A 27,755-nucleotide genomic window follows, 5' to 3' on the forward strand; every position below is an offset into this window, starting at 1 on the left:
AAAATAAACCAAAGAATACAAATGGTTCTTATTAACCTAAAATTGGAAAATTTGAATTTCAAGAAGTTACAATTTTTTTTCAAAATTAATAAAGCCTTAAAACGATTTGTAATTCGATTCAAAATTAAAAGTGCTGGAAATTATTCTTAAACCAGTTTCTGCAAAAAAAAAAACTTAGGAAAAGCACAATTTAGTACTTAGGATGGCACATAATAGTCTGTTACTTTTCTTACAGTGCCTTGGAACGTTATCCCGTTATTACTACGAATTTATATTCCCAACCCGGCTCTAATAACTACTTATTAAAAATTAGGTTTCTTTCGTCTTCGTTTCGGCGTCGATTTCACTCATAGTAAGACAATTTAAACGTTGAAAAGGTGAATTCTGGCATAGCAATCTTCCACATTTTCACTTTTTAGAAACGTCAATAATGAATAGAATATATTACTCTTTAACAATTGATAAGTTTTAGTGGAATACAAGAAATAACACAATGTCTGTGCCTCAATCAAACTCAAACTGATTGCAGTCTGGAGTTTGTGCAATTTTTTCTACTTATTTAATTTTGACAATAACATATAATTGAAAAAGGGCGCGGATATCAAAACGTAGTAATAATGTCAGCTGCAGGGTAATTTTGTGCTCTTCCAAGGTATTATGTAAAATATAATAATATAAATAAAATATTCTTGCCCCTTAAGTACTAACTACGCGTTTTATTTTGTAAATTAGTGATATACATTAATAAAATTCCGTAAAGTGGATATTTGCCAACTTTTTTCCGATTTTAAGTTCTTTATTCATATTTTAAGTTATTATTTTGTAACAGTCCTTCGTCACTTTTCGCCCAGGGATAGAGCAAAGAGCGTTAACAGAGGAAGATTTGAATTTGTGTCAGTTTCAAAATATTACTCACTGTGGTTAATATCAGAAAATTTGGCAGAACTGGGTTTTGAAAATCGAGTTGGCAATTACGCTCCTCCTATATAGCTACTAGTGACCCTAGTACGGTACAAATTTCTGTATATGAGGATGGGAATGACATTTTTCGCGCATGTCTTTAAATTTAAAACTTATTGACGGTTTGCAAGCTCCGATGTTGCTTGTTGAACGCCGCAAGATCATTGGTTTGGTTGGATGAAATCTCTCAATTTTTTTTTCATAGTTCCTCCATAAGTTCCTATATTATCTGCCTTTAAAATGCAAAAATTCGCCAATCCCTTTTTTATTTTTTCTAACCTGATTTCAAGATCACTTTTTTAAATAAGTGACACTCTGTTATAGTTATAGTAATTTTTTCTTGTCTACAAGACGGTGTACAATTTGAAATCCCGCATTTCATCTTCGCACCAACTCCTTTTTCTTTATTATTTCTCTTATAGTTACTGAGTTCCCAGTAACGAGAAGTGATACCCACTATACTTAGATCTTCCGCACATTCTTCTAAATTTCACCCATTAACCTGCACTTTGGGCAATTTTATTTCTAAACAGCTAACTCCACACACTGAACTCATTTTCCCACAACAGTTAACTAGATATAGGCATTTTTTGAGAAAATACTGATGTAAGAATGCTATATCTAAACTGAAAAGTGGCCCTAGGCAAATGAGATTTCAAATGACCGCGCAGGTACATATTAAAATACGACGGGTATTTTATATGTTCTTTATCAATTCCTGGATTAACAGCATATCCAAGGCCTCTATATATCTAGTAGCGATATGGCTCCTCCATTTCAGAAACTCGAAATTAATTTACATCAATTTCTCTGATATCTTACCTCATTGTATTTACCGGTACTCTAGCGGTTATTTAGGAAGCTCAATTACAAGGGGAATTTCTGATTTATTTTACGTTAGTTGTCAAAACCAACTGAACTAATTATATGGGTTTCAGCTAGAAAACAAGTCCGTTTAGCGGTTGTTTAGGAAGCTCAATTACTAGGCGAATTTCTGATTCATTTTGCCTACCATTGAGATTGCTTTCCTTTTTTTAGCCGTTGTAACTTACCAAACTTGAAAGAACGGTTTATGTTATCGTCGATGCGCTTTTCTTTTTAACCTTGACCCAATTGTCGTTCCGCCTGCATTCGATACACAAAAATGCATCCCACGCAGTTGCATAATTCTAATTTACCCAGTCATGCTGAGCGGCGCTTGGAATGTCTATTTTCTTTACGCCGAAGTAACTTCATTGCCGGTCGATTTTAATGTAAATCGTTATCACCTCACTACTCACGACCAGAAAATATTTATACCTGATTTTCGCATTAAATAAACGGTTGATTGATTGTTTACATTGGAAAGCGCGATACTATATAAATACCAATTTTATTTTTATAATCCGTCTAATTATCTCGAATGCTAATGCTGATCGATGTATGGGTAAGGACAATTAATCATGGTCCAACGTGTTAATATTTAGATTTGTTCTTGTTTGCATAACTGAGATTGTGTAAAATTCTCGGTTTTTGTCGACTGAAGATGTATTTAAAGCACGATAAAAATAACCCATTTATTCTTTTTGAGATCGCCAGGATACTAATCCGTTGGTTTGGAAGAATACGTTTTTTAACGACGCCGATTTTTGTTGCACTTTGAAACGAGAAATATTAATAGAAACTTGTTTTGAGATTTCAGATTTCATTGTGTATGCTCATATCAAAAAGCACGATTTACAAAAATTAATAATAAAAATAAATTTAAGTATTGGTATAACAAAGAAATCCTTTTATGGTATTATTGTTTTAAAAAATAAATTGGTAAGTTGGACGTTATCTTTTTTTAATAAAAATATTTTTCGGCGACGCGGGAACGGCATCACCAGATCATTTTAAAGAGAACAACATAATCAAAAACTTTTACATGAACGTAAAAATAAAAATAAATAAAACTCTGTTTTCAATGGAGTTTCAAAATTAAAAAAAAACCTTTTTAGTTTCAAAGATTGATTCAACTTGTTTGTTAATATTTTATACTCCTCGCCATCAGGAAAAGTACACTGATTATGAAGGACTGCGCTTGCATTATTTAGATATAATTAATTCATTTAAAATGCTGGACCTTTTCAAAAATGACAACCAATTGAGATTTAAACAAATAGTTTTTTACTACGGAAAATTCTGTGTTTACATGAAAATATACGTAGTTATATGATAAGAAAAATTGATGACGTACTTTAAGAAGTAAGATATGATTAGTGCTATTATGTTGCTCAGCAGTCAAGTTGAGATGTCCTTTTAGGAAAATGGAAGCGAATCAGCTCCAATGAAGCAAAGTTATGAAGAGTGCTCGCCAAACGTAGAGGCAGTGGGGTTTTCAAAGAACTAGTGATCGTGGAAAAAGGATTCTTAACTTTAGTGGTCTCAGTCTACCCAGTTTATTGGCAATAATCATACTGTAGCGGGGTGGTATTGCTTTTAACCAATAGACATACACACTACGCAGGGTAAACTAGACGTAGTAAAAGGTGTTAATTTCAATTTTTAGGATGCCAATAGTTGGAAGTAGGCAACCTATATTTTTTTAACATGATCGCTGAATCCTATCTTCATCACGTCTGTCTCGTTGCTTTAACATCAAGAACTGCGGCGGGAACAAATCTTTTAGAAAGATAATGCCAGACCAATTACCGCTTCAGTTACTTCCTCCAACCAGCTAATATAACCTTTTATCTGTCACCCTGCACCACACTTGTCGGCTAGTGAATATGTATGGTATAATGCTGAACTGCTAAACTAGCTTTCAAATTGAACACTTTCTTACTGGTTTCGAGGGTATCCCGAAAAATGTGAAAATTATCCAGTCCTTTTTTCATTTTTTCTGACCTGATTTCAAGATCATTTTTAAATAAGTGACACTCTGTTATAGCAATTTTTTCTCTTCTACAAGACGATGTTCAATTTAAAACTTCATTATCTTTATTACTTCTCCTACAGTTACTGAGATCCCGCTATTGAGAAGCGTAACATCCAGTATAGTTAAGCTGGAAGCAGTGCCTTCCAAAAAGTAAAGGTGGTAGATAAAATAAGCGGTTGGATTCATATTCTAGCATATACAAATTGTAAATATAAAATGTTGAATTTTGAATTTCTTTTTAAAGTAAAGAACACTCCGTTTACGGAAAAACCATAAATTCTCAAAATGGACAAATAATTCACGAACTCAAGCTTTACATATTAAGTGGTTTGCTTACTTAAAAAGGAGAGATCTACGTTAACCCTAGCTGTCCCTAACAATGGAGATGTTTTGGATAGGTACATAGCGCCGACACGGTATCGTTCGCAAAAATTGAATTTATTGTTCATTTTGTCCAGGGACGTGGGCGTGCTAAGCGTTTACAAAATTCATAGAAAAACTATTAGAAAGTAAAGCGCAATTCATGCCGTCACCTTAGGGGCGAAAAATTTCCTAGAAAATTATGGTTGGGTTTAAACTTAACCATGAAATGTATTAACTTGGAAGTTGTTAAAGGGACCTAAGAAACTTGTTAATAAATTATTAATAAAATGATTATATATAAAACATATTTGTGGATATTTTCTTATTAAGTAAAATTTTTGATATATCTTTTTGGGATTAAGCAAATCATTGTTACCAAATTTTGATTATTTAGAATAACAAAAAACATACAATACGCTATTGGATATAAATTAAAAAGTTTTGCAAATGTTTTAAAACTTTTAATTTTTTATCTAATAGGAAAATGAAATTAAATTATTTTGGGAAACATCAACGGTTAATTGGTATATTTATTAAAAAGTTAAAAGTCATTTTTCAATAATGATATGTGGAACTATAAATTTTGGTGCTATTTTGGATTTTCTTTTTAAATAAACCAGATTTCCGATAGCTTTCCAGTTATTCATAAAATCAAAAATATTTTAAATTGGACGGACGATATTTGTATTTTTTAATTCTTCATGTATTCTGAACAGTCCATTTAGGCCATTCTAAATATGTTCTAAGTCTAAATAACAGGTAAAGGCCAAAAAGAAATACACTGCTGATAAATAATAAATACTATCAGTAACAAAGCCATATTTTAGTAATAGCTGTTATTCATACATTCATTCATAGAAACGGATTGTAATAATCCAACCTTCATCACAAAGTAGCACAGGAAATTTCACAATTAACCAAATATTTATAATCAGCATTGGCTCACATTTAACATTTTTTTTATTACATACATTTCCAAAATTAATTAAATAAAGTTTGGAATTGAAAATAAAAGCCGTATGTTAGACTTAAAGCAGTAAGAATTATATAGCTTTTTAGTAATAGCGATTGATTAACTTGGAGCACCCATCCTATAAATTTCCAGGTACTTGAAAAAGGAGTAGGTATTGTTATTCAAAAAATACATCTAACTTAAATTCCGCTTTTTTACTGAAACCACTTATAGTTTCGCATTTGAATAGGTGGTAACATATATTCTGAACTGAATTCAATCAGTGAAACGGATCATAGGATCTCTTTGCGTGTCAAACCACTGCGCACCGATCGGGAATAAGACTTAATAGTGGAGGCTTTTGTCCCACGATTTATGGCTTGACACTTTCGAAGGCGAACAAAAACTGGATGCTTGAGCTTTTCTTAAGCAGCATATGGTATAAATCACCAAACTACTGATATCTTAGATGTTCTTAGACCTAATGCCGTTATTGTGCTACAGACTGATTTATCCGAATGTGTTTACTCCTGCTTGACGCTTATCCCCCTTTAAAAAGTGAAAACATTGGGAAACGGTTCGATATTTGGTGTTTACGGACACTTATTTAAAATATTTTTCGTCGCCTTGTTACGTAAACGAAACCTGATAGCAATATACCGAGCGACAACGAAACGTGCTTTTTCATTTATTTGTAGGCGAAGAATTTTAATTTTGTATCCACGATGCAGGTATATAGTCCATGACTTTATAGAAAATCTGTAAAATAATACCATATAACGGGTTATGATATTTGTAACAAGTAATAAAAAAAGCATTTTTTGTTGAATGGCACATATTTGCTCCCTCATGCAGTTGTTTAATTGCTTAACGTCAGTTATGAAAAGGCGATTTTTATGGCCGTAAATTTGCAAAAAATTTGCAAAAAAAAATTTTGAAAATGCCGCTACAATTACATTAAATTTACATTTTGTTAATAGGTTTGATTAATATATGATTAAATAATAATTGATACAATTAACAAAGCCACGCATCTTAACTGAAGTTACCGCAGACAAAATAATGATTAACCTAAGATTATCTTATCTGAATGACAATGTAGTAGTTTATGATGCGGAATATATTAATTTTTTATGCCGCATAATAAAACTACGAAATATTAATACTCGAAGTAATATTGGTTAGCTTTTAAAATTTGTTTTACACCATAAAGCTCACTAAATAGTTTTTTATAGAAAAAAAAATCGACATGGTCAAATGTTGTGTTGAGTTGAAAATATCAGAATATTATTTTTCTCACCCCTTCTATCAATGTAAATCAACTTTAAAAGACAAACAGTTTTAATTTCAAACGCTTTAAATGCCAATTGCTAACTTTTAGAAAAAGGTTTTAAGTATGGTTAAGATACTTAAAATACTTCAATAACTCACTATGTGACCATAATGCTGGAAGGTAGCCAACCAAACAAGTTTCTTTTGAAAAATAATCATTTCCTTCAAAGTTCTTAATAAAATAAATTATTGAAGAATTTATTATAAAAATATTGATGATATATACCTAATGTTGAATGAAGGACTTCCAGTACTATCGTGAATAGTACGCTAAGCTAAGGTGGTTCAAACATTTTCAGGTATTACGCAAATTTTCAAGTTGTTTTAACTAACATTGTCGGAAAATGAAGGTCAAAGAAAACAAAATTTATCAACATTCATTATTTTTAAGGATCTTCAAATGCAAAACACGTTCCTAGTGGTCTAACGTTCTATAAATAATCCCCCAGAGATGGATGGAAAACTTATATCCGTTTGTTAAAGCAAAAGAAAAAAAACTGTTCTCCAAATATTTCTAACAAAAATGAAGGAAGATGCTCACAATACACCGACAATATTTTTGCAACTGGAGTGACATTAACAATTGAATGCTAGTTTCCAGTATCAATAAAATTAAACCACACACGTAACAAATTAGTTTTATCCAGAAATATCATAATATTTGGCAAAGCTCACTAATTTCTCTTTGTCTCCAATTCGCCAAATAATACATAGTTTCGAAGCTGCCAGTCGGCTCCACCTCTCATTGGTTCCCATAAATCTTCATAGTTTTCTAAATAAAAAAAGTTGTTGGTTTGTGGGTCCGTTACACTTTCAGTTCAATTACTTTTGTTTCTCTCGCAAAATTCCGAGCACATTATTCGACCCCAAAGTAATAAATCTTCCATTTGGTACAAAACAAATCGAAACAACAAAGGACCATGAAAATGCTTTAACCGGCCCTTTTCCCGATCTAAAAGTAACAAATAGGTAGGACAGAGTGAGTCGGTTTTGAATGGTCGACGTTTTGAAGGAGTCAAAATGACTTGCTTTATTTCTTTTAGATAGCACTAAATGAAATTATTACAATATAAGAACCAATTAATAGCATCGTTGTTAGGTTCGTATTTATACATTGTATTACATAAAGGTATTAAATTTAAGCGGGTATTCCTGGAGAAGTTGTATGAAGTTTTTTAAATTTTATTTTTTAAACCGGGTTTTTATTAATATTTTATTTACAGTTATCCCATGACAGATCATCGAAGTTTCCGTTCATCTAACTGGGATTCCATAAGGGGGAAGCTGGGATTTAATAAAGGTTGCCCAATTGTTGGTGTTTTCTCGCTTAACGATTAATAATACAAAATATTAAAAGTAAATATTTGAAAACCAGCAAAGATACCATGATCATGATTGGGCACAATTTCTAATGAATTACAGTTTTATTTGATAAATTAGGCATAATTAGAACATTAATAACAACTCGTAAAGTGAAAACACTTTCAAAGTTCAACCTTTGAGTTTTAAGTTGTTTTATTCATGTTCATTATTTTAGGTTCCTTTCAGATGTAAATCATTAAAAAACCTCAATCTGTCTCAGCTTAAATCAATGTTCAGTCTAGCTAGGGTTATTATAGGAACATTTTTTAGAAAACGTTGGTTTTAGAAATCAAGATCAAGAAATTCAAGACTCGGAAATACTTTTCGAGATTTTATTTTCCCCAATTTACTTAATGAATCTACCTTAATAACGTAATACCGTACCACCCTGCCCTTACTGGAACACCCGGTATATTTTTTGTCTTATTTGTTGATCAACTTTTTCAAAGGATTTTTTAAAATGTCATCAAGGATGTTTGAAATAGAAACCCATATTAGTAGTATTATTGAATATAATCAAATGTTGTTTGTTGTTGCTGTTTTCTAATTACAAAAATATACCGGCCCACTTTTAAATATTTAGGCTTCAAACATGTCGTTCATCTACATCTACTCGAACCGTACTTTTCATCTAGAACATCCTCCATTTATATCAAAAATAAAATGTTTGATTTGAATCATCGTATTAAATCAGGTTGAGACAATTTTAAGTGTTAACGAACTAATGAATAAAATCTAGTGTGCACAACTAGCAAAACAAAATCAACTACTAATGCAATAAAACAAAAATTAAAGAAGTTTAACGTCAACATTTATCTGTTTCACGGTATCGAGGAGCAATCAAAATATGAACATATATCACGTATACGATCAACATTTTTACAACGTTGATTTTGTTTTACCTCGTCTGCGATAAACTGTTTACGTTTCTACCTTTACACACCAAAATTACATTTGTTGTTTTACAACGCGTAGATCTATTGAAAGATTTAGAAAATAAATTTGTTTATTTTATGTGTCGGCTACACATTTTCTCTGTTTAGACAAGTTCATATAATGTTTATTTTGTTTCTCGAAGTTAAGCAAATAGAAAAATACTGTAATTTAATTCTTCCTAGATAAACATAATGTGCATTACAATCAAATAACTAATATTTGTTTTAATTTTCGAAAGTTTGTAAAAATATAAGCGCGCTTGTTTGAATAGAACGCTCAAATTGTAATAAAATGTGGCGTCAACGGGCGCACTCACATAACGGGGTGCTTTATCCTGTCCATAAAAAGTTATTTTAGATCTTATTTTCTTATCCGTTCCTACCCTTGTGTTATCATCGCGAAGAACCTTGTGAAAAGTCAACACCATTTTTCTTGAAGCTAAAATTTTTCTTGTATTTATGGCTCAAACAAACTCGACGCCGTACACTTGAATGTAATATAATATTCTATAAAGCTTTCCATTCGTATAAGCACAAAATTTTAACAACAACAAAAATTTGATCGAATAGCGTGATGACGGATCACCTGATTGCTTAAACTTCAACTTAAATATTACTCAATCAAATTTAAATTAAATTTTTACTGGATGTAACAATTTATTTGGCTGTCAAAAATTGAAATGGGTAGCTCTTATCTCAATTAATGTCATCGTTATTTTCTTAAATAATTCAAATATTGAATATTTTAGAACTTGGATCCATTATTTTTAATGAAAGATTATAAGTCGTTGTTAATAGCTGTTAAGCCAAACCAACTTTCAAAATATGTTGAAAAAAAAAGATCTTCGTTTTTTTTTTATCAATTTGCTTTTATTATTTTTTTAATATTGTGTATCAATTAGTGTCGAAATTATTAATAAGGTTCTTATAGAGGCCTTGTTTTACAGTTACCATTGTTATTCAGTTAAAATTATAAACAAATTTGTACAGGCAAAATATATAGAAACTATTCTGTTTGGAAACGCCAACTATTATTGGTTGTTTCAAAAACCACATGTGAAAAAGTAAAATTATCAGGAAATACAAAAAACTGATTCAGTAAAAATGCATGTTTCTTTGGTGCAAATGAATCTTTTTTATGTAAATTAAGTAAAGCAATCTACTATTTATTTTTTCGATTGCCATTTTAATTTTCTTTTCCGTAACTGATAGAAATTTTTACTATGAGGAGGTATTTTTCTTAAAGAAAAAATATTTTGTTATTATAAACTTACGATCTAAAAATAAGGCTTGACAGGTTAGCTGTACCTCAGCACGAATGTGCTCTTTTTGAACAGGGATTTACTCACAATCCCGATTAAAATATGTCAATTTGGAAACAATACTTTGGGTTGCCATTAGTACGCATATTTCGTAGAAAAAATACGACCCTGTGGGTTCTGCTTTCATTTTATTGTTATGTGGTATTATATTTATTGCGTCCTTTTTCTTTTTTTGGTATATACTCTCTTGGAATTTTTTTTTGTATACATTAAAACACATGGCACTTGATTTACCATTAAAAAATAGCCCACGATATCATATCAAAAAATTTCGCACACATATAAAACCTTCTTTCATCACCGTATCCGAACATGTTTCCGGAAACAAAACTTTCGTCAATTTGCGGAATTTAATCCAAGTTAGCGATGTATAATAGGTTTCAAGTATACCGGGTTAATGTTGAATAGTTGACTATTTATTAAGGAATTTGGGAACCTCATTCCCCGTGTGTCACGAGTTGAACAAAATCTTTGCAGACAAAAATTGGGATTGTGAACCCGGTGATGACAAAATTCTTTTCTGGTCTTTATTGTGAAACTGTGTTGCGGCAGACGTAGGGTAGATGTTCACAACCTTAACCTGTTTCTGGCGGAGAGTTTGGATTCAAGGTCAGGCGTAATCTCTGGAACTAAATGTCAGTTGTGTCTCGTATTCTGTTAACTTGATAACCCTTATGCTCAATACATGTATCTCCTGTTAAGCACATTATCGAACACTTGTCCAATCCTAACTCAATTTAGAAGTATATACTAAACAATCATTTTGATCGTCATTCAGCTTCAGGACGTCCATGTTCCATGAGTGCTGAATATAAAACCACAAGGGACTAATCCGCGTTTTCTTTAAAAATTAATCACTCTGACCTCTGCCCTGAAATCCGGACATATGATGCTCGACCTTGTGAATATGCACATCAGCCAACCCGGAGTAACTATACCTTTTTATAGTCTATATAAGCTGCGTATAGTAATCCCTTACTCGTTTCAGCTCTTGTCATCTCTTCTGTTTCTGACTGAGTAGCTGATTTTCTTCCATATTTCTCTTTGTACGTGGGTGTATGTATTTCTCTTTGTATTTGATATGTGACGTATATCACCTCTAGCTGTTGATGAACTGGTCTAAACCGGTCAAACTAAAAGCTCTAGATGTGGTCTATTCCTGGCGACTTCAAATTTAACATGTATGATGCCCTTAAATAGATCTCTTTTACCCTATGACATTGTGTGATCGGCGTTTGAACTCTGAATTTCGTTACTAATGCTGTTACTATGGGCTATTTTTTCAAAGAAACTTACAGAGGCTACTGCAATACATTTCCAAGTCTTTTGGATTCCTCCTGCTGCGGTTAAGTTTGTACCCCTGCTTATATACCTCTTGAAGGGGGGGCGACGACACTAAAGGAGTGTCATGTCGCGGTTAAGATTGGTTGTTTAGGCATTTCTATGAATTCTTGAAATTTCATTTTTGGTGGAAGAAGTAATTACATTCAAGAATATTAGCTTTATAGAATAAGATTTGATGTCTACTGTCATGATTGTGTTGGGCTACTACTGATAAGTTTCTTAGTCGAAGTCTTCAAAGTGCGAATCCAACTTGCGATGGTGTGTATCGATTATGTCGTATGTTTGGCGCGCGTATTAAGTAGAAGAGTTTCCGGTTTTATTATTGTTAATCATAATATCCAACATAAGAAAAGTAAGAAAAGTGATGGGAAAAAGACAGTACAAAGACAGTCATGTTTTCTTCAATATAACAAACAACATAAACATGTTTGGTAAACATCGCTCAAAACTGGTTGATCGTCCCAATAGTGCGTACAGTGCTGATTGATGCTGGACGAAAAACTGATATTTTTCGTCCTGTTTCCGCAATTTACTCTTTGTCGCTCATGCATGGAATTCTGTAAGCTCCAGGTATCTGTAAATGATGATTTTGATGCATCAAAGATGCTGAGAGATTCTTCGAAAAATGATAAATCTGGTTTTAACGTTATATTTCTTGAGAACTTTTGATATGTGGTTAGTGATGTTTTGAATGTAAGAACGGGCCGCAGTGGCAAGTTTGGCGAGTATTGTTTTTGGACTCACTTTCTTTGGAAGGTTGTGGTGAAGGGTATTTTGATATGGAACGCAATAACGTGGAAATTATTAGAGAGAAGAGCAGATGCAAGGAGTTTTATTTTTGGGTTCACTTGAGGCTGAGATAGTTTTACAGCTCTGTAAGCAAGAATCATCGGTTATCAACTTTCTGTTCACAGAGTCCTAAAACCTCAACCTCAATCGCTGAATCCAGAATTAAAACACCTTACATCTGTTCTTCTCCATAATAATTACCCTTTACTATAACCTTCCAAAGAAAACCAGTCTAAAAGTAACCCCACACTTGCCATTGTGGTCCCTACTTACATTCAAAACTTCACTAACCACATATCTTGAGAAATATAACGTTAAAACTAGATTTACAGCTTGTCCAAAAATCCAACATTTCGTTTCGTCAAAGATAAAATTAGTTTGGGATATCAGGAGTGTACAGTATTCCTTGCATAAACGGTAAAGAATGCATTGGAGAAACAGGATGAAAAATATCAACTAGTTTAAAATCACATGAAACAGCCTTGAGACTACGACAAAGAAACTCATCAGAAGTTGCCAAACACAATCAGACATCAATTCTTATTGGCAGTAATAAATTCTTCTAACAAGGAAAAATATTCCACCCCACCCCCCCACACACACCTACACGTAGTATATCAGCAGACACGGGGTAGAATGCTAGCCAGTTTCAGTTAGACTCTGAAAAAGCCAACATGATGATTGGCAAAACGTCATCAAGTTCGATTTATCTACAACCGACGCAGGAGGAATTCAGAATATTTGTGAACAATATTACTGTGGCTCTTTGCTCCATTCTGCGTTCTGAAAATCTCCTGTTTCCATTGCAGGTTATCGGTTTGGGCAGTGGTTTTTTCTGGTAGCACACTATTACACTTGCCATCCCCAGACAGTAGCATTTTTCTTTCCACTATCTTCATAATGGATGAGATGGTCTGCTATTTGTAAGGGTAGTGGACGAAAAATTGGGGGGTGGCAATATACTCGTCGATGAATTTAACAGGAAAATAGTGTATCTAATAAAGGGTAGGATTATCCATGACCGCTATGGGAAAATCTTCTTTGCATACAGTAGCGGTAAGTATACTGCTTTAAGCGGTAAGTATCTGCACCCACCAGACGTTCTTCTTCTTCTTATTATTAAGGTTGGTGCCACAGATTTTCATAACTTTCAGCATTTTAAAATTTCGATAAATTGTCACATTGGAACAATCCGACAAATTTTTCAGAAGGGGCATTTTTTAATTTGAAACATGTGACTTTCCGAAAAGCATTCTGTTAATATGGCAATTATTTACGATGCTTTTGCACGCTGTCCGGTATTTGTAATTTACTGCAGTTTTATTTGTCGCCGTTACACAATTCGGTTGCGCAATTAAAATTCTGTTAAAATGAAAAATTGCAACCGGGTATGCCGTTTTTGTTTGTTACATTCGGATTGTTCGGAATTGGGGGGCGTGAAAACGTAAAATTGGCCGGTTGTTGTGTTTACACCAAAGTTCACATTCCATCGATTGTGAGTTTGAATTTAAAGCCAAGGCAATCGCGACAGCTAATTTGATATATTTTTTATTTCGCAATAAAAGCGTAGGTAAATATTTTACGATTTTGTTAAAAAAAAGATAACTTGCCCGAAGTCAATAGAGACGTTGAAATTATCAACTTGATATGTGCTAGCTGAGGAGTTGTTAGAACATGAGAATCTTAATGCGTGAGTTATAATCAATACCTTTAACCAAGTCGATAATGAAAACACTCTATAAATCTCTTATTATTGTAATTATCACAGATAAATAAGCTAAACCAGGTACTTCTTTTTTCACATAATTCAAAACATGTTTCGACTCCAACTTGCAAGTCGTCTAACAGGGGACTTCATAAACCGATAAAACCAAGTCGTTAATTTAGTCAAATCGGGAGATCACAAAAGAACATTTCACTATCTCACTTCAAATTCCGAGGTACTGAACTTGTCCCGGTTAAAAGGCTTTCCATGCAACTCCAGAAGAAAGTAAAAAAAAATACAGCAAAATGTATTAGAAATGAACCTTTAAACTATATGTCAAAGATATACATGTTATATGCATAAATTAGTTGATACAAAGCAAAAAATTTGTTTTAACCAGTGTTAACTAGTTACAGGATGATAACTTATGTAGATCATATGGTGACTGGGAATTATTCTATTTCTTTTTCTAATATGTCTTTCTAACTTTGAGTTTGCGATCATGTTTTTAGTGAGCACCTATTGAAAAGAAACCCTATCTTAAATATGTAATTTCTACAAAACGTTTTCCGATGTTCAATAACTGTTTTATTCTACTCTTTACTGTAATAAAATACTCAATCTCAAATACACAATCTCAAACCTGCGGAAACTATCACTTTTAAGAAGAGCAGAGGAATTCTGGTGTACCGTAGAGGAATTCTAAGGAATTCCGCGAAGAATTTGTAGAAATTCCAGTGGAATTAAAAAGAAGGAATGGATATCAGTTTGCCACTGTCGCGTGCCACTTCGGGCATTTCCCGAACTTTAGTCAACGGTTTGGTAGTGATCGATATTTTCTATGCAATTTAAGCAAGAAGTGTATTTGTGCTGTTTTGCAAAAATTGATCTAAAAACTGACTGGTAGTAAAAGAATAGTATGCAATACAATGATAAACTTCTTCGGTAACTTATTTATTACTTTAATTTACAATGGTGTTATCGGTGGGATATTTTTTTATGCCTTCTTAGACTATTTACATGCCATAGAGAGTGATGCATCGTTCAAACAATCTTCCACAGACCAATATAATACTTTTTACAAAGCTTGTGAGTTCCTCCTGCGTCGGTTTTTCTTGAGTCGAACTTGCTAACGTTTCGACTATCATCATGTTTGCTCATTAAGAGCCTGACTGAAACTGGCGCGCATTTTACTCTGCTTATATATTTTTTAAGGGGGCGGAGCTAAATGAGGAGCATAAACACCGTCGCGGATGACTGATTCCCATATTGGTGACAGGTAAAGACTTGAGTTGCGGTTAAGCTTATTAGGTTGGTTATAGATTTCTATAGACTCTCAGATTTTTGGTTGGTAGAATTCAAAAATTTTGGTTTTATCGAATAACATTTTATGTCCGGATTCGTGATTATGTTCGGCCACTGCTGATGAGTTTATTTCATGTTCTTTGAGCTTAGTTGATATTTTTCGTCCGGTCTATCTAATGTATTCTTTACGCATATGACGGATTAAAGTTGTCGAGTTGGGCAAGTGGTAAATCTAGTTTTGACGTTATATTTCTTTAGAACTTTTGATATGTGATCAGTGATGTTTTGAATGTAAGGAAGGATAACAGTGGCACGTGTGGGATTGCTTTTGACCTCATTGTATTAGAACGATGTGGTGAAGTGTATTTTGTGATGGAACGCTTAATAGCTTTAATGTGGAAATGATTAGAGAGACAAGCAGAGGTACGGTGTTTTTTTTCTGGGTTCAGCGACTCGGGCTGAGATAGTTTTACAGCTCTGTAAACAAGAGAGTTGATAACCAATGATTTTTGGGCCGGATGGTGATATGACAACGCATTAAGGCATCGGTCTGTGTGCATAGGTTTTCTGTAAACACAATGACCCAATGTTAGGTCTGATTTTATATTGATGAGAATATCTAAGAATGAGAGGTTATTATTAGTTTCTAATTCAATGGTAAAATATATGTTAGGGTGTATAGAGTTTACATGTCTAAGAAAATCTACTAGGGATTCTTGACCATAAGGCCAAATAACAAAAATCTCATCGGCTTAGCGTTTTGATAGTTTTGATTTTAGATAAAAGGTGTCGAGAGCTTTCTTCTCAAAGGCTTCCATCAATATATTCGAGATGACTGGTGATAGTGGAGAACCCATAGCTGTTCGCGGCGTTTGTTCAAAAATTTGACCGTTGTAAGAAAAATATGCTCCAGGCAAGCATTTTTCAATTAAGGTGAGATGGTCTGGTTCTAGATTTTCGGATTTTAATATATCTGAAATGATGGTGAGAGTTTCAGGAATAGGAACTTTAGTAAAGAGTAATCCTACGGCGAAACTAACCTAATGTAATCCTTTTTAATTGTTTAATGAAGTGAAACGAATTAATTACGAGACCATCAGTTTTCCCTGTACATAGTTTTTATAAGGAAGCTAGATATTTTGCTAGAGAATATGTTGGAGAACCATTGGTGCTGACAATAGGTCGAAGGGGTAATCCCGGTTTGTGAATCTTGAGTCCCTAGAGACGAGGAATTTTAGAGATATGAGGTATGACATGTTTTTTCACCGAGTCTGATATAGAAGAAGCCTTAATAATAGATCTAAGCTTGCGTTCCATAGATGACGTAGGATCTTTTTTAATTTGACGATATGATCTGTCTGTAAGAATATCTTGAATCTTTTCCTGATGTTCATTTGTGTTCATGACCATTTTCTTTATCTTCTTTTAGGGTTACGATGTCGGGATTAGATTTTTGGGCAATGCGTTCAGGTTTTGGAATAATAGATTTAAGAAGTTTTGTTTTTTTAAGGATTTTTATGGTTTCAAATCGAACCTCATTAGCTGTTTGAGATGGCAGTTTCGTTAGGGTAGACTCGACATTTGAAATGATTTCCACTTTTGGGATAATACGTGGGGCCAGGACGAAGTTGGAACCTTTTGAAAGAGCTATTTTTTCCGTTTTGCGAAAGTTGGTGCGATGGTACCTATATCACAGTGTTTGGTAGTTGAGAAGAGTTTGATGGTTTCCCTAGTGTTGACGTTAGTTTTTCATATTTCTGAATGTGATTTTGGGTAGAAGATAAACGAAGATTTGTTATTAATCATGGGATTCTTTCTCGAAGTAAAGCGAAACCAGATTTTCGAAGAATTTTCTAGGCGGACATGATGGGATATTTTAAGAAAATTGAGGATAACATTATGATCTTCACAACGTAACAAAAAGGTTAGTGTACAGAGTAATCCTACAAGTTTCTCCAACTTTCTGCTTTTGCGCTTGATGTTCTCACAATAAAGGCTTGCTAATTTTTCAAAGAAACTTCCACAGGCTACCGTAATGTGTAAGAGCTTGACCGAAATTGGCTCGCATTTTATTCTGTACATGCTTGGGCGGCAGAGATAAATGAGAGCCATGAACACCGTCTCGAATGACTGTTTCCCATATAGGTGACAGGTAAAGACCTGAGTGTGGTTAAGATTGTTAGGTTGCTTATAGATTTCTAAAGATTCTCGGATTTTTCGTTACTAGAAGAATTGATTACATGCAAAAATTTTAGTTTTATCGAATACAATTTACCTGTCACTAATATGGGAATCAGTGATCCGAGACGGTGTTTATGGCCCTCATTTAGCTTCGCCCACTTGAAACTATATAAAACACGGTACAGAGTGATTGACGAAACGTTAGCAAGTTCGGCTGAACAAAAACTGATGCATGAGGAATCCTGAAGTGTTGTTAAAAAGGTGATGTATTATTAATTGAAAATAGTTCAAGTGCAGAATGTGCTCCAAATGATGACTGGCAACTTAAATTATGTTGAATAAACATTTCTGGCTACTATCAGAGACGAACAAGGGCAAGTGATTGGTTGACCCTTCCCGAGTTTCCAAGAACCATTTTGTCATAAAAAGAATAAAGTCACAATTTTAATACCATAAAAATATCCAAAAGCAAATGATAAAGTAGAATGCAGTTTCAGAAGAAGAGGAAGAATAGGAAGCCAACAGGATGATTGGCGAAACGTCAGCAAGTTTGATTCATCACCAAGATTTGTACATAGCAGAATGTTGTCGTTGCAATTGCTAGTGTCGCTCTGTGAGTTGCATAATTTTTCAATTTATTAGGCGAAAATTTTCTTAGTCTTGAAGTGTGTTTAATATGAAAAAATCCATTCGAACTTAAAATTCTTCCTTTCATTTTCGAGTTCCTAAGCATTTTTTTAATGCTTCGTTTGGCTAATTTATGATTTACTTTTTGTACATTGATTAGCCAGTTAAACCTTAACATTATCCAAGTTTTCAGGTTGTCCGAGTGATTTCCATACAGATAACGATAAAAAGCAACATACCTTAGAGGAACACCTAACAAGTGAAGTCCACGTTATTGATGAATTCAAACATAAAAGTTTAGCGATTTACTTATATAAAATGTGATGTAATTGTTAAGACGAAAATTTTATTGATTAGATGAAATGCAAATGGCATTCTCGATTGTTTTTACGAATTTGTCGCACCAATTTGGCACGTAGAATCCCACGTTTATTTTTATCTCAATCGCCGATCCAAAGAACACCATCGGGAACACAAACGAATTTACAAAGGTGGAAATAAACGCGATTATGGGTCGGTTCTTCGTAGCGTTATAAAATTAACATACTCTTTTAAATTGTACAGATCGGCCTTGAATAAGAAAACACACGCATTCGATTCGTTCCGTATGATGTAATTTGCATTCCCCTCTTCAAAATTCATTCCCTTTGTATGACAAATAGCGCGGTAGACACGCAGCGTCGACCAGGGGAGGAACTGCGAACAAGTACTGCCGACAGCCAATTGACTTCGGTTGAGATAGTAATAGTAATGTTATACATTATTAATGTAACTTGAAAGTGCAAAATGCATTTAAATAAAGACGATATTAATTGCTACGAATTTAGGTGAGTCTCACTTTTGATCAAAAGCAATTTGGTGAATAAAAAGAGTTAAAGAGTATCGCTTTACAGAAAGAAAATGGGACAAAGTATTGGGCAAGGGCAACAGTTTTGCTGTATATACCGTCACTACATTGGCTAATAGCTATTTCGATAGATCTACAGACCTTCATTTTTAGGAAATATAAACAAAACTCTCCTTTCGTTTCAATCAGAAATGTAATCAACTTTCATATTCGACCGTGCATAATTTTAATTAGAAATGGAATTTTCTTTTCGCAGTATAATCGGTATTTTTTAGTTTTAATTTTTAATTATAAAAGAGCAGTGGTTGTACACTGTTTTGAACCATATATTGAAATGGTGTCAAAGGGAATATGCCGAATTTTCATATTCCTTAGTTGCGAATGAAACAGGTTCACCTGCTCTGTACGAACTATTGAGTGAAAAATAGCTTATTTAGCATATGATCTTTGATATCCTGATATTCTTCTCCTATAAGCTTTCAGTCTTGAAATGTCAAGCTGCCGTAATTGGGTCAGTATAGAACGAGCAAACCTCGACAAATGTTTTGCATTTTAGTGCTGTAAAAATTAACGAAAACCTTTTTTCTTCGTTGGATAGTAGTTACAGTTCTAGTAAGCGGAAATTGATTAGTTCATTTGAAAAACTACCCAAGTATAATGAAATCGAGTTTGTGGCATGAAAATTCCTTTCGAAAATTCGACACAAACTACTTAGATTGTTTTTATGAAATATTAAGAGAGCAAATATATACTCTTTGTATTTGTATTGTATTTTGATATTTTTTCAAGATATAATACATTATTTTCCTATGGGAAATTGTCCTTGAGTTTCCAAGAATTAGATAAAAAATTAAAAACTGACTCCAAATCTTATACATGAAACGATGCAAAATGGTTTAACATTTGTAATAGACAATTATGTTTTCTGTTATGTTTTTAGAGAGTATTTACGTATTGTATTAGAAGTATTTTAGCTAGCCATGGCGTGCGTAATGCTTTATTGCCTAGCATTTCCACACAGGTCCTGAAAATGAAGTTTTACCGAAGGGGAGAAGGCTGTTAGGATTTTTCTACAAATATTTTGCAGAAATTCCTGCATTGATCAGTAGGTAAGTCCAGGTACAAATATATAATCACAATGTCAGTTACCCTACCTAATTTATTAAAATCGGGATTTACGAAACCCAATGACCCTAATAAAATTATAATTTATTGGATCTTATTCAAATATTGCCTATTATCTATGACTATAAAATGTATGTAATTACATAGTAAGCTATTTTGTATTGAATTTGATGTAATGTATTCTTAATCCATTCCAAGAAGTTTTTTAACATCCTCTCAAAAATTTTACTCGAACCTTTGAATTATTGTAAATGGATTTCGGAAAATGTCAGTGGTGTAGTTTACAGTGTTATGAGAACGAATTCAATGAACAGGTTGTAGATTACTTATCTCCTCCAAAGAGTTTTTATTTAATGTTATTTTTTTTCCAACTGCTACATTTTTATTACCAGGTGGTATTCCTGATATTTTAAAATGAGAATGGAAATATCTCTTGCTATTGGGTGTGTAATCATTGCTATTTTTCTAGGTTTTCTGCTAATTCGTGGGTTTCATTTCATTCTTCGTTCATTCTTGTTTGTTAATTAAAATTCTTAAAATTCTTTTTTTTTTATTTGTTGTACATTTAACATCGTTGACTGAAATGAACGATTCCATCGATATTTGCATTGAACGCATCACGCAACTAATAGGATGCCGCGGAAATCGAGCGAGACGAAACATTAAAGTCAACAATATCCTAGCGCGGTACAACAAACAATATTCGCTGCAAAACAGAGTGATTTGTGTTTTATCATCATTTCCAGAAACGTTGTTTTCGACCACACGGCATCCTACAATTTTGTCCAGAAATAATTCATTCCGTCGTTATTTGGCTATACCCCCGAAAATTACAAAATTGTCAAATGGCTCATGTACGACCAGACAATTGCAAAATAAATAATCAACGCGTAATTTTCAAAATTTATTTCCTCAATAATTCAGTGCGCCAAGCGTTTTAATGTTCCGTATACCATTAGCGCTGAATATTTTAGATTGTTCCATCGGCAAAAAGATGCGCGACATTGTATCGTTAATAATTACCGAGGCATTTGTCTATTTCAGCATTCTGCTCTCGCAAAAACGTACGGTCGTCCACGTACGCCCCTTTAAAATAGCAAATCCTCTGCATATTTAAAATTTGCCTTAATTATTTAACGTTGGATACAATTTAGCTCCGCAAATGGATCTGGCAATGAAATACAATTTTAAGTGTTTGGCTGCATCGAGTCGGGTGTCTCTGCTAATTTCAAAATCAACTTCATAGTTTTTTTTAGGAATTTCGCAACCCTGATAATAATACAGGCAATTTAAGGGATACAACATGTTCTTGAGCAATATTTTGCGATCCTAGGAAACTATAAAAAAATAGTGAGCAGGAGATACATATCAAAATGTTGAAAAACTGTTTTAATATATGCAAAGAACGAATTTTAAAACTCCGTTATCTTACAGTGAAAAAATAAACAACAACATTTTGAAATTGAAGATATGTTCAAGCGGATCACCTTCTTTATCTGCCCAAAATTCTAACTCTTCTAGGCAAACTATAGACTACTCTCTAATTTTTTCGAAGTTGTTTCGGAAATACATACAACAATCCATAGTGTGCCACTCAAAGTATCGCCTTACACCGAAGAAATTTACAGCAGGAAACAGTTAGTCGTAAGATTTCATGTGAAGAAATCAGGAAAAATCCTGTAAAAAAGCAAACAACAGTCTTTAGTTTGCCTAAATGTGGATCGCCCTTTTGAATGACATCTTGCCTGGTGCGAGCGTGAAGAAGAGGGAAGAATATGGCGGAAATGATTTTTCTTTGATTTATTATTAAATAACATAAGTTTCAACCCCTAACGCTGTATTTAAAATGTTGTCTAGAACGTTTTCAGTTAATAAAGCGAATTTTGTAGTTCCAATTAGCGTTGGTTCTGAAAGCTCTTAATTTACTTATTCTTCCCGCCTTATTCCAAAAACAAGACATAGACCTAGAACTTGTTGATTTGTTTCCCTTTTAACAGAATACATACTGAAGTTTTTATTTATTTAATCAAAATATTATTATCAGCTAATAACCCTCTTGTACCCTCTATTGACAATTATATAATATGTATGAACCTACCAAGAGTAAAAGATTAAATTCTATTCCTGCTAACTGGATAAATTTCGGATAGTTGCTCTCCCTTAATGGATTAAGTTCCTAATACTCTTAGTCATTCGCAGAGCTCGCTAGAAGATGAATAAAAGTATCTTGCTATCATAAATCATAGCTTATATTTCGACCACCATAAGAAGTGCCTTGTGTCAGGATTCCTAGCAGGGTTGGTAGACACTTGAAGACCACCTTTAATCCGCCGTCATTGAGGGCTCTACAGTTAGAATCCTCTATTGCCTCAGTCCCGGTTGGGAGAGAGTTCGATGGAGAGAATTTCATTTAACAAAATTGAAAGCCGGTGGTATTTGTAAAACTCCTTGTATAACAGTGAGTAACCATTATCAATAATTTCTCTAATACAGGGAGACCTATTTAAAAATAAAACTTTGACGAGCTGCGAATTTTTGAAACCATTCTTTATAATAAAAACGTACTAGACAATCAACCCCATAAAAAAGTTTTCCGAAATGCTACCTTGCAGAAAAGTAGTCCTCCGCCCGCCCTGGTTGGCACACTCTGAATAAGAACTAATACAAAAGCTGAGTCAGGTGAACCTAATATCTAAATAATCGAAGTAAAACAATATTAAAAAGCTTCAAGTGCTCTATTTTTCTCTTATTTTTAAAAATGACAATTTTTATAGTATTGGTATGAAATTCTCGTGTGCCAGTTTGGCAGTTTGACATTCTATATTCTATTGACATGGTATCGATTAAAGGCTACCTATCTCTAACGTTGTTGAATGAATATCATCAGATAGTACACATACGCATATACTATGAATTATTTGAAAAAAAAAAGGTGTGGTTGTTAGGTGTTTGGAGCAACTAGCGATGCAAGATCCGGAACCTCAAAGTGAATTTTCGCATATAATTATTATATAAAGTTAATCCAACGCGGCAGCCGAAAGGAATCGGGCGCATATTTCGTTAACCGGCAATAAAAGATCCATAAAAACGTTGTTTATAATGTTTGCCGAGAGATATGATTAATAAATATTTGACAGGTGCGTGTGACATTTGATACTTCATTAAGTCGAGATTTACAAGGGTCAATAAATGATATCTGTTCAATATTGCTCTAGAGGACTATAAAGGTGGACTATAAAATTTTATGGCGCCATTCGGGAGATTGCGAACGGACTGGAATCGCATCGAAGTGTTTTTAAGAGCAGAGATTGCGCGCGGACTTAGGTTTGGAATTAATTGTTGATTTTGGATATAGTCCTGGTAATTGTCAGCTTTGATATTTATTATTAACACATTAGTGCCCGTTGACGTATTAATACGTTTTTTTCATCCAAAATCTTGTAGCCGTTGACGTAGTAATACGTCATTAATTGTGACAAATCTAGGTGCCGTGGACGTAGTGGTACGTTATTTTTGGTTGTAAATCTAGGCGCCGTTGACGTAGTAGTACGTTTTTTGTTGTCATAGTAAATGTCACATTATAACTGATAATTTAAGAGTTAGCTTGTGTTCTGCAATAATTAACTTACGAATTGACTGATTAATTAAGTAATTTATATATTAATTTAATTGTTTGCCCTGCGATATCATGGAAGAAGACGACTTTGAATTAATTAATAAATGTAATGAGGTATGTGCCGATATATTATCTGAGTTTGAAAATGATGAAGAATGTAACAGCGACGATACAGATTTAGCAGAAAGTAGCAGAAAAAGAAATGTTTTGCCAATTATAAGTGAATCTGAAAGCAGCGATTCAGAAGACACGATATTGGAAAACGAACAGAACTGTTCAACATCAAATTGGTCCCAAATCGATAACGATATTACAGTAAACCCATTTTTGGGAAATTCTGGGGTTAAAGTGTTCCCAAGAAATGCAGAAAATATTTCAGACGTGGTGGATTTGTTTATAGATGATGATTTTTTTCAATTATTAGTAACAGAGACAAATAGATATTATATGCAAAACATGCATAAATATAAACGTGTAAAAAGCACAAAGCAGTGGCGAGATACCACGATAACAGAAATCAAGAAATTTTTAGCTTTGAATATATTGATGGGACAAGTAAAAAAAAATAATGTTAACGATTATTGGACTACTGATCCGTACATGGAAACACCAATTTTTGGTAAAATCATGACTAGAAATAGATTCAGGCAAATACTACAATCACTACATTTTTGCGATAATAGTGCAATCCCTGATGACGCAAGTCGACTTGTTAAAGTAGAATCAATAATGCAATACTTTATAGAGAAGTTTGATAAAGTCTATAAACCAAAACAAAATCTATCGTTGGATGAAGCCATGATTCCTTGCAGAGGTAGAGTAAGTTTCCGAGTGTACAACCCAGGAAAGATTACAAAGTATGGGTTATTAGTGAGAATGTTGTGTGAATCCGACACTGGATATATATGCAAATTTAAATTATATAGTGGCAATGGAGAAACATTGCAAAACCTGGTCGTAAACCTTTTAGATGGTTATGGAAATATTTGGCACCATGTTTACATGGACAATTACTACAACAGTGTTCAGTTAGCACAGAAGTTACTCTACAAAAAGATAAGAATTTGTGGAACTATAAGAGAGAACCGCGGGCTACCACACGATCTAAAAAAAATTACTTTAAAACAAGGACAACACAACTTCCGTAGAAAAGGTGAAATTCTAATACATATTTGGAAAGATAAAAGAGTTGTAAGAATGATTTCAACAATACACCAGGCTCGAATGATACAAACCCAGAAAATAAATCGAAAAACTGGCGATCTGATACAAAAACCAGAAACAATTTTGGAATATAATAAGTACATGAAGGGAGTTGATATAGCAGACCAATACCTTGCTTATAATCCTATTATAAGAAAAACTGTGAAATGGACAAAGAAGGCTTTTATGTTCATATTAAATACTGCACTGTTCAATTCATTTGTTGTCTTCAAGGTTCTGAATCCAGGAAAAAAAATAAAATTTTCATCTTTTTTGAAAAATATTGCGCAAAACTGGATTGAAAAAGGATATGTTCATTCAGAGAGTCCAGGAAATGTATCCAAGAGAGTTTCTCGCGAAGATGCACCAATGAGACTTTCTGCAGACATGAGACAACATAAAATTGTGAAAATTACTAGTTCAGGCAATAAGAAGTTTCCTCAAAAGCGCTGCAGAGTTTGCAAAAAAAACGGAAAAAGGAAGGAAACCTGTTTCATGTGCTCATATTGTGTAATTCCTTTATGTATGGGAAAATGTTTTGAGGATTATCACACAAAAAAAAATTATTAAATCTAAATAATAAATCAATATATAATAAAAATAATTTTTGTTGGTATTTTTTTCTTGTTTTTTTTAAGATTAAATATTTTAAAATCTATTAATCGAAACACTGCACAGAACTATATTTCTATCCATCTTAGCAACCGAGTGAACTATTTTATCATACTACAAAAACCTAAAATTGAGAAATATGTAGCATTGAAATCAAATAGCCCTAATATTATATCCTACTTTAAAATAAAATATGCCGGCTCTCAGCTATAACAACATCACTGAGCATTTTTTTTGTGGGAGGCACTCCCTCCCTATGGGACCGACCTCGGATCCGACCGCGTCAGGCGAAAGCCCCGTCCTCCCTTTACTTAAAAAAAATTCGGCGCCCCTCCCGGTCCCATAGGGCGGGAGGGGGAATTTTTCGAAAGGGACGCCGCCGAAAAATTTTCAAAAATTTTTTTGAGGAGGGAGGAGGAGGGAGGTCGGGTACTTCCTCCCCCGACCTCCTCCAGAACTTTACCGAGTTGGGTCCCGATCGGAACGACGGTCTCGGAGATAGCAAACTTTTTGACCTTTGACCTCCTCAAAACCTCAACAAAAAAATTCGCCAATTGTCGATCTCGGGCTCGACGCGTGGCCTGAGTATAGGGCTTTCGGGGCGTCCGGGTCGGGTCCGCCCCCGACCTCAAATACTCAAAAATCCGACGCTACCTCAATATTGAGGAATTTTTGAGGAGGTAGGGCAAGGCGGCGCTCGACGCCCCTCCGCGACCTCACTCACGCCCCGAGGTCGGAATTTTCGATTTCCGATTTTGGGAAAGTGAAAAACGCGGTCCTTTTTTTTGATCCCCCCTTGTCGCCCCCCGTTTGGGAGGAGATCGGGGAGGAGGGTATCGTAAGAAAGGCCGTTCCTTCGACCACCTCCCGTATCGATCCGAACCCGGCCGGACCTAACGCGACCTTAATCGACGCGTTCAACGACAACATTGAAAAAGGTCATATTTTTGAGTTTTTGAGGTAGGAGATTTTTGAGGGCGGATCCGGCGTTTCCGACCCGAGAAACCCCCCCGTGCCGGTTTCGAAGCGATTCGGCCGGTAAACCTCGGAGATAGCAAACTTTTTGAACTTTGAGGAGGCGCCCTCAAAAAAAACTCCACAGACGGGTATAGGACATGGGCCTTCAGAACGACGCCCGGGTATAGGCGCGTCGACGTAGGTACTCGAATTTTCGATCCGTCCCATAGGAGACGAGACCCTCCCTAACCTCAATACCTCCTCAATTTTGAGGGGCGTCCTTTTTGAGGGTTCCGGTGCGCCTCGGGCCCCTCTACGCGAATATACCGTCCGCGCCCCGATCCGACCTCAAATAACTCCGAAAACCTCGAAAAACCGAAAAAGGGCTACCTCCTCAAAAGCGATTTTTTGAGGTCGCTTCCTCCTCGAGATTTTTTTCTGAATTCGATGGCGAGAACCCCGACCCCCCAGGTCGTACCGTTTCCGAGATAGCCCCCCCGACTTCGCCCCCCTGCCCCCCATCGAAAAAATAAAACCGGTTTTTTCAATTGAAATCAAATAGCCCTAATATTATATCCTACTTTAAAATAAAATATGCCGGCTCTCAGCTATAACAACATCACTGAGCATTGACGGTATTCGGTAGTTAGGTATCAGGACAATGTTTCGGCAAGCGCCGTACGTAATTAGGATTTCTAAACGGCCGGTATAGTGTTAATAAACTCTTGTGATATTTGATTGCATAACAGCAAGACGGATATTTAGCGGGTGAATATAATTTTAATTGAAATATGTTATGGTTTTCGGTTTTTCTGCAAAGTTAAAAATTGCTAGAATCTAAAATACTATTCTTTTTGTAATTTTTCTCATTCACCAATAGAGTGTGTAAAATGCACTAATCATTATTACCGATTTCGTTATTATAAGAGTTATGCGGTCTGCGCAAAGATGCTGATTATTATGGTAATTGATAAATGAAGAGCCAAAAATTGTGTGGATTAATAATTTTTCAAAGAAACTACCGCAGGCTGTGGATCTGCTGGCCTCTTCATAACCCTGTCTGAACTGATTGGCCTGCACGTATCATATATACCTGCCTGGCGGGGAGTTAATGCTTCACAGATGACCGATTTCCAAATGGAAGAGAGATGGAAACCTGTATCTCATTTTATTAGGGTGTTTGGTGATTTCGATAAACTCTCTAATCTTTCTTGGTTAGAAGAAAGTGCTAGATGCAAGTATTGGTAGTATTTCAGAAAATGTTCATTTTGTTATTTGTAAAGGGTCTTTTTTTCGATGTATAGAACTTTAAGTAGTCA

General features: G+C 34.3%; 1 protein-coding gene across 1 annotated transcript; it reads left to right on the forward strand.

Moving 5' to 3' along the window:
- Positions 1–23,736: 23,736 nt before the first annotated feature.
- On the forward strand, positions 23,737–26,443 carry LOC132708329 (piggyBac transposable element-derived protein 4-like). The gene is made up of 2 exons (XM_060680597.1): positions 23,737–25,291; positions 26,157–26,443. The coding sequence occupies exons 1-2, from the start codon at positions 23,737–23,739 to the stop codon at positions 26,441–26,443; spliced, it is 1,842 nt and encodes a 613-aa protein (XP_060536580.1).
- Positions 26,444–27,755: the final 1,312 nt, after the last annotated feature.

Source organism: Cylas formicarius, unplaced genomic scaffold (genome assembly GCF_029955315.1).
Source record: "Cylas formicarius isolate icCylForm1 unplaced genomic scaffold, icCylForm1.1 PGA_scaffold_10__41_contigs__length_53128322, whole genome shotgun sequence".
Taxonomy (NCBI): Eukaryota; Metazoa; Arthropoda; class Insecta; order Coleoptera; family Brentidae; genus Cylas; species Cylas formicarius.

What these genes read in the sequence shown, in the direction of transcription:
- LOC132708329 (XM_060680597.1), top strand. Translation starts at nt 23,737, where the DNA reads ATGGAAGAAGACGACTTTGAATTAATTAATAAATGTAATGAGGTATGT. An exon ending in TGTGAAAATTACTAGTTCAG is followed by an intron (nt 25,292 to 26,156) that starts GCAATAAGAAGT and finishes GGAATTTTTGAG; the next exon opens with GAGGTAGGGCAAGGCGGCGC.